The sequence below is a fragment of the Pleuronectes platessa genome, chromosome 21, assembly GCF_947347685.1.
Source record: "Pleuronectes platessa chromosome 21, fPlePla1.1, whole genome shotgun sequence".
NCBI lineage: Eukaryota > Metazoa > Chordata > Actinopteri > Pleuronectiformes > Pleuronectidae > Pleuronectes > Pleuronectes platessa.
The window spans coordinates 6,846,890-6,861,191 of NC_070646.1; the positions used below are offsets into that span (position 1 = coordinate 6,846,890).

At 42.2% G+C, this 14,302-nt stretch overlaps 1 protein-coding gene across 1 annotated transcript; it reads left to right on the top strand.

The window, feature by feature from the left end:
- The first annotated feature begins 602 nt into the window (after positions 1-602).
- LOC128426524 (zinc finger CCHC domain-containing protein 24) lies at positions 603-13,991 on the top strand. Its single transcript, XM_053413433.1, has 4 exons — positions 603-1,042; positions 3,063-3,263; positions 12,062-12,226; positions 12,888-13,991. The coding sequence occupies exons 1-4, from the start codon at positions 830-832 to the stop codon at positions 12,999-13,001; spliced, it is 693 nt and encodes a 230-aa protein (XP_053269408.1). The 5' UTR covers positions 603-829; the 3' UTR covers positions 13,002-13,991.
- Positions 13,992-14,302: the final 311 nt, after the last annotated feature.

The following is a 14,302-nucleotide window of genomic DNA, read 5'->3' on the forward strand; positions in this document are numbered from 1 at the left end:
TTTGTTGTAAAGACATGAATTCGAGACTTTATTCAATCTGAGGCCTTTAAGTCAAATCAATTTAAAGTGAGTAAGCACTGGGTGGTTAGTTGTTGGTATACCTGAGTACAGTGAAGTGAATCTTAAAATGCTTTTATTATGTGATGAACGCTTAGTCTCAAACTTCGAACTTTGCCTCTAATGTGTGAAAACAATAAAAACCAAACTTTGATCGATTGGCCTAAAACAACAAATAAACAGACAGTTATTATATAAACAGTCAGTGCCTATAACAATTACATTCGACATTATGCAACATTAATGTTTTCCAAAAATAACATAGTTATAAGACTGGATCACTGACGTCTAATTAGGAATTTAAACTGTTAAGTTTGTATGTATTTTTATGCATATTTAAAAAGAAACGAATGGGCCTCATTCCAAACAAAACCACACAGGAACCTATAATAACGTTAACCCTTTCTCCTTCATTATAACTCTTGCTTTTAGTTTTCCATGTTGCTGAACATTTAGAAAAGTTGAGCAGAGAGATGCACGCTGATTGGACCTCCTGTCCTCTGTGACGCACCCCACCGTCCTGCTGCTCCGAGCTCCAAACCGCTGCTCTGCCCTGTTTGCGCTTAATGCTTCCACTGCGCCCTCCCCGAGACACCGCTGTCCTGTGACCGGGGTCCTCCAGGGCTACCCCAGGTGAACCAGAGGTCCACACCCACCCGGCCGGAGCAGGGGGATGACTCAGAGAAGTTGGGTGATCCAGAAAACCCGGCGGTTCTGACGGTGCTTTCACTCCGAGAGGCGCAGCGGTGCCCCCCCTCCAGCCAACGACAGAATGATGTCCGCTATAGAGACTGGTGCCGCCGTGTACCAACCTGCACAGCTGCTCAACTGGGTCTACATGTCCCTGCAGGACTCCCAGAGCAGCCCGTTCGATGCCTTCAAAGCCGAGGCGGACTCTTCCCTCCAGGACATGAACAACTCCAAGCGCAGCGCAGCGGATCTGAGCTCCAACTATCTCAACAACTTCTTCCATCTGAGGAGTGAGGTACAACTGCTGCTGTGATGTGACTAACTCCTTGCATGGCCACTGTGACTCTGTTGAAAACTTGCATCCTCTGCTGCATATCATAAATCTCTCTCATATAGTGTGTCCCTGAAAATCATCCCCTCATATTTCACCTTGAGTTATTTTTGTAAACCTCACCTGCATGCCTTCGTTGGGTCGCACTGTGGCGAGTGGGTAGCATATGAATATGTGTTTTGTACCCAGGTATAGTGCCTGAGTGTGTTCAGGCTGTTTTCTGGTGTCAGTGTGCAGCTGCTGGAGGAATGGCAGGTTGAGGAAAGAAAAAACAACAACCTCTCACAGGCCTTTTTAAAAGTGTGAGGGTTCACCCTTGCCGGCCTCTGGCTTGGTCAGAGATGTGTGCAGCCTTGACTCAGTGGAACTTGGTGATGCTTGACTCAACACTGACCCGTTCAAGAAAAGTAGAAAAAATTATAATTACTGTGTTTTCTGTTTACATGTTGGCTTCAAAAGTCACCAGAACTAAAACCTAAATATACCGGTTCACATTAAAACTGGAAGAACTCAAACCAGAGGAGTATAAGGTCATTGCCCAACAGTTTCCTGATGAAACCACAATTGAATTCTCTTGATCCAGATTTTTATTTGGATATGCACCAAATTGCAAACACTCAGGTTCTTTCCTGACCCACACTGCACCCCTCCACCAAGTTTGGTCATAATCTGTCCAGTAGTTTTTGCTTGCTAACAAACAACTTAACCTTCTTGGCGGATGGAATGATGCACTGTAGCTGCACACATGCCACAGACATGCAGTGGGTTGATATATCATGCAGAACATGTACTCTGGATTGTACATGTGCATCTGATTACAATTCTTTGTCTGTGATGCCTTCAGAGTAAACAGCCAGTGTCTTCAGGCTGTTCTTCATGTTTGCCCTGCGGTGCCATAGCACCCGTCTCCTCCAGAGACACAATGATGCTGATTGTGTGGTGCCAATATAGGACCGGTCGGAATAATACACGACAAAGACATTTTGTTCCGGCGAGGAAACGGACACCATTGGCGCCCAGAGTAAATGCGGTAAAGGCAGCGCATCTGCAGAAATGAAATAAAGTCGGCTTCTGTCAGAGAGACAAACAGGAGCCTCCATCAGGGTGATGGACTGACATGCTGGCTGAAGTGCTCTTTCATCGTCCAGTCACAACAATGTTCCTCTGTGTCCTGGTTTGAAATGAGGGATACTTTTGTGCAGCGCTACAAAGATTAGTCCATTAATCCATTAGTAGATCAATGGAAAAATTTATCAACCACAATTCTTAATATGGTTAAAGTAATTTATCAATCTCCATGTGAGAATATGCTGTGTTTTGTTTGATTTCATTCTATACAGGGCATCTCTGGGTTTGAAATTGTTGGTTGAACAAAATAACTTATTTTTAATACAAATCTTTGGTCTTTGGGAAAATCGTGAAGAGCTTTAGAAGTCTCTGAAAAGTTTTCAGGCTACATAAAGAGTTACGTGATTCATCAACAGGTTAGAAGAATGAATGAACTATACCTCAGCTCCACCAAGGCCCAGCTGTCCAATTCTGAAACTTCATTTGAATTGACGAGATCTAGATTTTTATTTGGATCTGACCCAAATTGAACATACTCCAAAATATCAGTCCCCTAAACTTGCCTGATTTTTATCGTCAAGATCCATATATCATTCTCTGAGAAATCATTGAGAATGTGGAAAACTGTGTATCTCACAATTTCAAAGAAATCCTGAGTCTGCCCCTTTATCCAGATCCACACCAACATAAAAAAACTGCTCTAATTGTTCTTGTGTAATTTTGTTCACAAACATACAAATCAACTACAAAAACAGGGCAGTCAAAACTACTAGGTAGATGTTATACGATTAATAGTCAGCTGCAGCCCTGCCCTGTGTATCAAAGCATCTTCTGTATATTTGTATATTTTAACCTCCCACCCACATGATTCCAATGCCACCGATTTCTCACCTTGCTCCTTTTTTTTCACCGACAGGCCTTGAACAACAATTTCTACAAGAGCTCCTCGCCCTACGGGTCCCTCAACAATATCGTGGACGGCCTGAGCTCTCTCGCGGACCATTTCTCCGACCTCTCCCTGTCCCCCGAGACGCGCAAACACAGCAAACGGCCGCCGCCCAACTACCTGTGCCACCTCTGCTTCAACAAAGGGCACTACATCAAAGACTGCCCTCAGGTGAGCCAGTCAGGGATGCTGCACCTCAGTCAGGTGCATGTCCTCAATGCCGGGGGAAACAGCTGTGCAGTGTGTGAGCCATCTGCCAGATGATTCTACTTGTTGTGGATATCAACATACGAAGTGCCGTCTGAAATAGAGAATTCATAACATGACATATTGGATCTGATTTGTTCTGAATCTTGGCTCAAATCCACCTGCTTCACCACAGTTTCAGGCACACTGCTCTTTTTGTTTAAAGATATTAAAACCCAAGTTAGAATATTATCTTTGTTTTCCTTATTTTCAGTGTGAGATAGATTCCTCAGCACGTTTTTGAGTTAGATGAACAACTGCAGGTTGGTAATGAGCAGCAGATGCCCGATTGGATCTCGGGGCTGGTCTTAATGAAAGATGATAGGTTTTCCTGTGGAAAGAGGCACGACCTCTACTCCAAACACGAAAGAAGTATTACCACTGGCTCGTGTGCAGCTGCGGTTCCCCATTGATCATGTTCAGAGGGAAATGCCTGACATTTGTTAGGTGTAATGGAAATAATCAAATTACTAATTGACAGGGTGAGTCCGAGAAGCAAGGTAGCAAAAAAGGGAAAAGCTGGTTTACTTTTACAGGTCGATTATATCAAGAAGCTTATGAAGTTGAATCACTTCATTTTGTCAGGGAGAAAGAAGATTCTGTGAAAGCTGCAACATGATAGTTCCACAGATCATAAAACTAACTTTTATCTGTGGCAATTTAACACTTTCTACAAGAACCTTTGATAAACGTTTAACGGAATAAGAGGCTACTCATATAAAGTTTTTTAAGAGATGGGAAAATCTTTAACTGAAGTTGGTGCAAGAGATTTAATAGTTATCATGTCATTTACTGGCGTGTGTTGGCATCCTGCTGTGTGTGGGCCTAAAGCCAAAGCTGCACATTTTGGGAGTTACATTTATGTCTTGCTGAAAGTGCAGCTGTTTTCTGACATGAGCTGGTTCCAGAAAATTGGGTCTTGACAACTGACTTTGACATTCTCACATCTAGCCCCTCTGGAAAATATCCAGACTTCAGTGCATGTCTGAAGGCCACTCTAGATTACTTTCTGTACGGTAAACATGTGGCTGGAATAAGCAGCTAGTTAGCCTAGCTTAGCAGGAAGACAGGAAAACTGGAGAACAGCTAGCTTGTTTCTGTCCAACTGTCCAAACTCCATGTGAAACATTTGAAAGTTGGGTTTACACTTTTGTCCAGATTCAACAAACTGCTGGCTCCAGCTAGCCTGCAGACGTTGGACCGTTATCTTCTCATCTAACTCAAAGCTAGAGAGAAAATAACCATGTCTCCCCAAAATACCTCTTCCCCGAGAGCTCACCTCCATCACAGCCGACTCAGAGGAGACCGGTGCAGCTCAGCCATGAACAGAATTAGTGGAGCAAAGTGAGGAATGCAGAGAAAATGAAATGCAGTGAGTTTATTGCTCTCAACATTTTCACCTAACTGCAAGAGGCAGATACGACCGTCTGTTCATCGGTCGCAAAAATATACATCTCTATCCGAATGAAAGATGTTTCCCAGCACTGATCCACACGGGTTAATGTGAGAGGCATTAATCAAAGCAATGTAAAATTACTTTTATGGATTATTAACAGTACTGACTCTCTGGTTGCATGTTTCCATAGCTGAAGGGAGCTGTATGGTCAGGAATCAAAGAATGTCACGGCTCAGTAAGATGAGAGAAGAAGTGCACAGGAAGTGGGTGTGTGGGGCCTTTAACAGCCTCTCTCCTGGTGGAATGGGGCCCATGTCAACTCTCAAAGTCTGCTCCTTTGATAAAGAAACACATGGCTCTTCAAGCCGAATCCTTAGGTGATGAAAAACAATGAAAAAAGAGACGTGTCAGACCATAAAGTTTTGTTTGCTGCCCTGCTCATCGGGACGAGATATCCTATCCATGCTGTGCACGGCATGTCAGCGGTAAGCATCCCGTTGACAGCAGAGGAGAGGGTTGGGTTACTTGCCTCACCAGGAGGTTAAGACGTCATAGGATTACCCCGAGCTGAGATATTTTATAATTCTCCAGAGTGGCCACACCCCTTTATAGTGTTAAAAAATCTGGAAACCATTGCTGCTGGCTGGCGCTCTGCTGCTCTGCTTCAGAAAGCGATGATGTCAGATTCTATCATGTGCTGCTAATATTTCAGGGTTGAGGTTATGATTACGTAAACCGTCGTCATGACTAAAGGTCTCTTGAGCAGAACTGCATTTTGTTTTTGTGTGCTGGAATCTGTTGTATTTTTAGCTATAGATAAATGAAATAAACACCTTCGGTACACCGAGGATGTTTTGGTTTGCAGACAATTAACCTGATATTAAATCAATGTGTTAAGACTAAAAAACTCTGACCCTTTCTGCCACGTTGTTGGAAAAACTGCTTCAAATTTCAGCCAATTACCTACAAATATGCTTTCTTCACACCTTTCATCCCTGAACCCCCGGGTCACAACATTTCAACGACCTTTGCCAATTAAGTAGCTGAACCAGGTTACTGTAAAGAGAACACACAAGTGACAGTGTGCTGACAGTAAATGGGTGTATGGTGGGAAGGGCCTGGGTTAAATAAGGAGAGCATTGTTTCTGCAGAGGGCCTGTGGAACCAAAGGTCAAGAAGTCAGGCCGTATTGTTCGCTCAGCTCTGCTTGGCTTGGCTGCGTCAACTCCATCTCTCTCCATCCGACTGCCCGTCTGCGAAGAAGCGGCGATTGGATGGACAAAGGGCCAGTGAGCAGTGAGCTGCCCAGAGATGTCCAAATCAAAACCATGGCTTTGGAAACAGTGGGTAGCACAGGAAGTGGGTGTATCGGTCTTTACAGCTGCAGTTGAATCATGTTTGAGTGGAGGGACAAGATCTGCTTTGATAATTAGTCTGGATCCATGGTCTGGAAAGTGAAAGTTTTGATAGTTGCAATGCTTTCAGAGGGAATTATTTTATTATATTTGGCCTTAGATTGATGAAAGTGATATTTTTAGTTCTTTGAGTTTTATCTAGTATTTAATATAAGCATTCATTGTCTTTAACTGAATTATTGCCTCTCTAACATTTTAGACTTTTCAAAGAACAAAGTCTGACAAGCTTCACCATGTCAATCAGTGAGTTTAGAACTGGTAGAACGATTTAGTTTGGTCCAGACAGAGCCAGGCTATATGTTTTCCCATTTTGAGCCTTTGTGCTAAGCTAAATTAGCTGGCTTCATATTTACTCCACAGACAGAAGGTGAATAAGTACATTTCCCACAATATCAAAAGTTTGTTTGAACAGAAAGTAAAACTAACCTCGATTAAATTGAATAGACTATTCCTGAATGTACTAGATAGTGAAGCGGGCCTCATTTTCCGGTTCTATCTCGGTTATGGTATTCACACTTTAGGAGGTATAACGCATTGCAAAAAAAAACATTACTGACCCACTGACAATATAACATGCAGCAAATTTCCTGTGGGGGGGTTTTCATACTCAAAGCAGCCATAGCCATGGAGGAAATGTCTCTGTATCATATAACAGGTGAGCAGAATTTGTTTATACTGATATCTCATCCCAAATACTGATAATGTTATCTGTGTTGATGTAGGACCAGACACTGTACTTCCGTCCAGGTGCAGCGATACGGCTCACGGCCCAATGTGTAACTGGTGAATCTCAGGCAGAGTTGTCCGGTTATACTGCTGCTTTCATCCTCGTGTTTTCACTGCTGCTAAATGTCTTATCTGTCCTCAGTTTGCTGTCTGTTGTTTTTGGCCGGATCATCTGCTGAGGAGGATGAGCAAGATAGAGGAAACCCTGGAATCTGGGGGTAGATAGAGGAGTTGAGGAGGGTGGGGGGGGGATGGTGGTATGAAGTGTCGTAAGGACTTCCTCTGCCCTTCTATGCAATTTGATCGGCTTTGCACCTCAGCCACTTCTCGCTTGGTAAACAGAGACTCTGGAGTATAGGCATTTATAGGGTATAGGGATAAGGATAGGTTCGGTATGCACTTTAAAGACTAAACCAGACTTCACTCCCCCCAGAACCTGTAATCTAAAGCTAACCACTCTCACTGCATTCTTCTGCCATCGTCCATTCATCCATCTGACTCCCACACTCACCTGCTCATCTGCTCCACTTTACCCAGTCACCTCTGTTTTCTGCCTCATTATTTATGTATCTAGTAGTCCAGCTTGTATCCTCTTCTTATTTTTGTTCTTGCTTCATCTACATAGTCATATAAACCTGTCCATGAACACACGTGCTCCAAGGAAAGCCCCAACTTCCCTCGTTGTTCCTCCTTCTGCGTATTCAGGTACTTTGAAGTTGCGATTTGGAAAAAAACATGTTGCTCTCAACCATGAAATGAAGTGTGTAAAAGTTGAGGCACATTAACAGATGCTGTGGATTGTTGTCACAGCGACTGTAAATCGATTTCTCTGGACTGCTTCTTCAAAATGTGAGGCTCTGTTTCTGTGAGATTATTCCAGCAGTGTAAAACTGAGTATAACTGCAGCCATCACTGCACATTAGGTATGAGATTACATTTACCTCTGGCTTGGTCCTGGCCTCCTGGGAGCCTGAATCTGGCTCAGTTGTGTCTCTCTGTTGCATTTTGTGTTTGCCCCCCCCCCCCTGCCCCTGTCATTCCCCACGCTGTGAAATGTAAAGCCAGTTTACAGCTGCTTATGTCATCAACTTGTCCACAGCCAACTGGAACTCAGTGTGTTCACCCCTATATGAAAGCAGCACTCTGTGTTAAATGGATAGTGAAAGGCTATAATGTCTGTGAATTTGTGTGCGAGTATAATTCTGCTGAGTTTAAAGGTCCTTTATGCTCTTAACAACGGGGCTGGATGGAAGAGTGAAAATCCAGAGAGCCACGTAGGAAAACAGAAAACCAATCATCTGCTCTTCGGCCTGCAGTTGTTTACACCTAATCACGTTTATTTTTTGGAGGACGGGGAGGTTAATCCCTTCTGTGTGTCAGATGAGCTTTGCAGAAAGGTCGTACGGAAGGATTACAGCCTCACGCTGCTGAAGGAATCATTTGATATCTGCATGTTTCTACAAGGGGAACATTTGCCCCTGATAAATCCTGGATGAAAAAAGGAAGCACCATTGTGTAAAACAGGACATAGGTTTTGCTGCCACTGGCCAGGGAGCGTCTTGTATCTTGTTTCCTTGAATCACAGCTCTGGGGTTCGTGCTTATCACTGTGCTGAGGCCTGTGGAGAAGCTTAGTGCACATTTAAACATGTGTTTAAATGTGGAGGAATGTTGAGTTCAGCACCAATGACACAGTAAGAGCAGCTTGGTATAGTGACACACATCCGCCTCATACACAGTAAGTATCATTGTATTTCTTTCAAAGTGTATTAAAAGATACATAAGATAATGACAAGGAAGCTATTAAGTCAACTATTCATAAAGAGGAAATGGTTTTATATATGAACACCAGCGTGTCAGTTAAAGAAGATGACTTATTCATGACCAATTACACTTTCTATTTATTTCTCTTCATTACAAAACACATTTAAGAGATTATATTATATAATTTTTAGTACGAAGATAGTCTTCTTTAGTAGTAGTCATTTTTGAACACTTAAAAAATCCACAGATTTTAAATAATATTAGGAAGTTGGACAAAAACTATTATTTTTCATGGTGTTACCTTAAAATATCTTTCTCCAAAACCCAAAGACAATAACTTAACAATGAAATGAAACAGAAAAAAACTAGTTGCTTTTAAGTGAGAAGACAGAACAAGCAGCGCGCAAATAATTTATTATTGTACCCGGTTATATTTCACCTGTCTCAGGATATAATTATTTTGTTTTTTAAAATGATTATCGTCCTAAAATACGTCTAACCATCTACTAATTTAATATTTTTATGGGAAATGAAATGTCACGCTCTGCTTGTTGGATTTAATGCTGCTGCGATAATTGATTTCACAAGATATTTCAAAGTATCACTTAAGTCTTTAAGACTTAGGAGACCTGTTGCAGTGAGTAATATGTTGTTTTGCTCTGGTAACAGATGGGCTTCTCCCCGATGCTCCGGGGGTCTGAGACAAATTAAACCCAGCGAAAGGGATGAGAGCGCCCTGGGTTTGTTAGTGTGGAGTAATTGACCACATGGTTTCCAACAGGCCTGGTGTTGCTGCGTTCTCCAGGATGTCTCATGGGGGTATGGACGTGGGGGGAGAGAGTGAATGCGGGGGAGAGCAAGGAGAAGGGGGGGGGGGGGGGGGGGGGGGTTGAGGATTTTGGAGAAGTCCATTGTTTATCCTGATGGATTCCAGATGATGGCAGAAGGAGGCAGCCAACCTTCTGGGCCTCTCTCACCAGGCTGCAAGGATCGGCCTTATCTGCTGCAGCCTCCGAATCTGGCTTCACATCGCTCCATGGACTCCGGCTCTGATTTGAGTTGCACAACTTGAAGTACATGGCTTTTGGTGAGTCTGTGTTGTAATGCACAGAATAAATCAAGGGGGGAAAAAAACTATTTGTCTTGAAAGCTAAACCACTTCTCACACATGGTTTGAGGCTGCAGAGATCTTCAATCAAACCCAAATTTGTTTTGGAAGAACACGGGCCAAAAAGGAAGAAATTCAGGGAACACACCTCAATCATACGGAAGCGTGTTGCATTCACAACATCTGCTGTTCCTCTGAATTAACGAGGTTACGTATTGTTTTCCTGAGAAAAAAAAATGAACAAAACAGCCTATTAGTTTTAAATCCAAGGAGAAGCTAACTTGTCACGCCTGTGTTGTTTAATCCAGTTTTATTTGGGTTTGAGACATTTGGAGTTACTTGTGTTTTTAAATTATATAAACGGTCTTGTTATTGGATTAGCATGCTAAGACGCTAAACCATAGTGAACATGGTACATTTCCTCATTTTCAATATAGAAGTGTTGTTGCTAATCAATATCAATAAACCTTCAGTGGCAGAAATTCATGCTATAACGTGAATTGATCTTGAATTTATTTTTTCATTCCTACTTTAACAAATTAGAGCATTTTCATCGTGAGCACAGACACAAATAACAGGTTCAAATATGATTTATTACAAATAAAAATCAAGTTGAAACCAAGTTTATCTCTTAGTAAAAGAGTGGAAACCCTTCTTAGTGTGTTGACTTGTGTCGTGCATGCAGGAGGATTGATGACAGACAGATTTTTCTGCCTTTGCTCAAACTTTCCTGCCGTCCACTCGACGTCAGGTCAAAAGTGTGATTTTCACTGGTCCTGTTTATCGGTGTCACATCTTTGATGGGACCAGTGGAAACAGTGGAGTGCACCGTGCCCTTTGCTGCCCTGTGGGCTCCATACTTCAGGCAGAGTTTGTTTTGCTTGCTCTGCGGAGTGAAAGCTGCTTCCTCCCTCAGGAAGATGATGCTCTGTCCGCTCTCCCTGTAGGAGCTGCCATCAGTAGTGACCTCCCACAGTGCCTCACGGTGGCTGAGTGATGCAAACACAGGCCTCGAAACGCTTCACAGTGGTCTGAACAGTCAGGGACTTGGCTGCTGTTGTTGTTTTTTAACAGATGTAGTCCTGGAAATGAAGAGAATGATCTGCTGGAGCTTTTGAACCTGACATGTGTTTCTGCTGCGAAATCAAAACAAGATTTGATGTGAACTCCTCCGGTGGGTTGGACTCCGTCTTAATTTGGACTTGCCCTACTTTTTCAGACGAGGCGCTTTTAATTCAAACCAGTCTTGTCGAGACGATTTCTTTGTGATGGGTTTTGGATTTTGTCATGTTATACAAGTGCAGAGTTCATCTGGGTTTTATTTCCTCCGCGCTAAGATCTTTGTGTCCTGGTTGGTGGGTTGGGAGCAGCTGGGTGGGATGACTGAGAGCCTGAGGTATTTGTCCTATAGCGGGGAGGCCTCTCCCATTGGTCCCCACACAGGCCGGGGCCTCCTTTATGGTCCCCTGGGAACACAGCTGGAGGGAGTGAGTTCATTTTTAATGGGAAAGCTGAGACTCCTTCTTTTCTTGCCAACAAATAAATTACACAAAAAATTACAATATAAGGCATCTTTCTTGGAATAAACCATTAAAAGTATTAAAACGTTTTAGTTTCTTCAATAGTCCAAAGATTCTCTGTAGTTCCTACTCCATCATTTACGATGTAGTTTAAATGAGTTTTGTTCTTTCAAATGATCTGTCTTCTAACTCAGATAGAGGCACACATGGTGAGAGTTTGACTTTTGTGAATTTAAGAATAAAAAGATGCTAAAAAGCAGCATGTTGGTCTCTGGCTGTGTGTGGCAGACCCCGGTTGCATGGTTGTCTGCCACAGTGGGACCCAACGTGAGGCCCCACGCAGCCAGAGACGAGGACCTGCAGGCGGAGGAGTTCATGGCCACGTCCAGGGAGCAGGCAGTGAACAGACGGCGGCTGGAGGCTCTCCAGAGGCAGGCCGCAGCAGGTCAGGCCAGATGGCTACCCGGCCTGAATTTGACGATGGGGTCTCCCACACACAAAGCCAGAGACGATCATGTTGCTTTTCAGCAACTTCTTATTCTTCAACATAAACTCACAAAAGTCAAACTTAACTTTCCAGCACTTTCTGCTCGGTGTCTTTCCCATGTGCTCCCCCTGTGTCAGCTCACACTCTGCCGACCAGAGAAACCGTTAATCAAAGGTGTTGAGAGGCAAAAAAACAAAATCCTTGCAAAGCTGCTGAGGTCCACACATTTGGAAACGTGTAATTTAAAGGAATGAAGTGAGCTCAAAGTGTGTTTATGATGTAGAATCTATTTCTGACTCTGTGCTCAGGCTCGACCCAAAGGTGAAGGCCTGACCCCGTATCAGGGAAAGAAGAGGTGCTTCGGGGAATACAAATGCCCTAAATGCAAGAGGAAGTGGATGAGCGGGAACTCCTGGGCCAACATGGGGCAAGAGTGCATCAAGTGCCACATCAACGTCTACCCTCATAAACAGGTAACAGCACATCCAAATGACAGACTGGTGAATGGTACCGTTCAGTCGTGTTTTTGTTATCTGGTACTAATAATGTGATTTTCCTTTTGCTTGTCTTTTTAATTAATTTTAAATAACAGCATATCTTAGAAGCATCCTGATCTCAGTTAAGTTTCAGTGGCTCAGGAAAAAGTGAGATGCACTGGCCAAGGTTTTCCAATGAATTTCAACCAGTTATTATCGAATGCATCAGTGATCATCAAACTCTCATAGGAACTTGTCATTTGCAGCCAAATGTACTGGAGATGATAAATATCAGCTCCTTTAATTAGATCCAGCAAACTTTTAACCTCTTAAACTTTGGATGTAGCTCTGTAGATATTTCAATGCAATTAAAACAAAAGATTATTGTAAACGATTCCAACATAATTAAATTAATAACCACATTAATTTAAGTGTGGTAGAAATTGGAATTTAGAGAATGGTGCCGCTATGAGGTTCTTGTGTTTTCTAGATCGTGTCTGTTGTATCTACTGCAACCATCAGACATATCGACTCCCCCAGTGAAAGAGCAGCTATAAAAACACACTTTTTTGCTTTTCAAATCTATTTTTTTTTTTACAGATTTTTAATATACTGAATTAAAAAAAACAATAAGATAACAGATAAATGTTTTCCCCAGCGACCTCTGGAGAAACCGGACGGGCTGGACGTGTCGGACCAGAGCAAAGAGCATCCCCAGCACCTGTGTGAAAAATGCAAAGTCCTTGGCTACTACTGCCGCCGTGTGCAATAACTCTCTCTGCTCGACTTCCCTGGTTTGGTCCACAAAGGGACGATTCTACTTTAAATTACTAAAACCACAAGGTAATATACTTTATCGTACTTCAGCTCTAACGGTTTATTCTCTGACACTGGGACTCTCGCTGTGAGAGGCTCGTCGCGATGGAAGCCTTCTGCAGTATCTCTCAGCGGAGACGAGTACAATATGTGAATATTCATTTGAAGTCGGAACTATGAAGCCAGAATCTTACCTTAACTGTGAATTCAGAAACTTTAGCTCAGCGTCTGACTTCACTCGTGTTGGAGCTAAAGTCCGGAGTGAAGTTTCCAAGTGAAGACTCTTTTCCAAATGTTTGTATATTCCAGCAATAACTTAAAATGATGTTTTCTGTATAAAATATGCAACAAGTCTTTACTCAGAGGGATATGCAGTATTAATGTGTGTCTGTATTTTCAGTACTGGAGGGTACATAATTATTGGGAGATATTTTAAGCCATTATTTTTGTTTCTTATTACACTTAAAGAAGGAATATATCAGCCAACTAACATTTATTCTTTATATACTATGTGACTACAGTTAAAACTCCTTTTGGGTCATTTTATTCCAAAGTTGTTAACAAATGCAATATTTCAGGAACAACGTATTTCCTGACAAAAAGAATAAATTACAGCACATTTATATTTTGGCACCCGGTGCTAACAGTGACTCAGCAAAGTTTTAAAAAGGTCATAGTTTGTAATGTCTCGTATGTAACACGAGACGAAAAAGAGGAATAAAATCTGTATGTGCCAAAGATCATGAGGGATTAAGTGGAAGGTTCCGTGTGCATGTTGCTTCAGAGGGTTTTTATATTTCAAATTAACGATAATTAAATGGAAAAGAACCATCAGTTGATTATAACTGTTTTGGGATGTGACACGCCGTTTAATGTGCCTTGATGTGAGTAACCCATGAGATGGAGCTCTTCAAATGTTTTTGTATTAAAATGCATTTAAACATGTCGACGTTGTGTTTTTGTTTTCCTGCTGTTCTGCTAAATGATCAGTTCTGTCTCCTTGAACGAGAAAAGATCCCAAGTCAGAATTTAAACCATCCATGTTGTTTGGGAGCTGAGAGATTATGTGAATAACATTAACAACAAATCGAGATGGAACATGCTCTGATCTTCTTATAACATATTTAAAATAATATACATACACACCCACGTTCTCATGACTAACAGAACGTAGTGTGCTTTCCTGTGTTCTTAAGTCTATATATGCTTATGTATACATAGAAGTATACACATATAATACATATTGACACACACTTA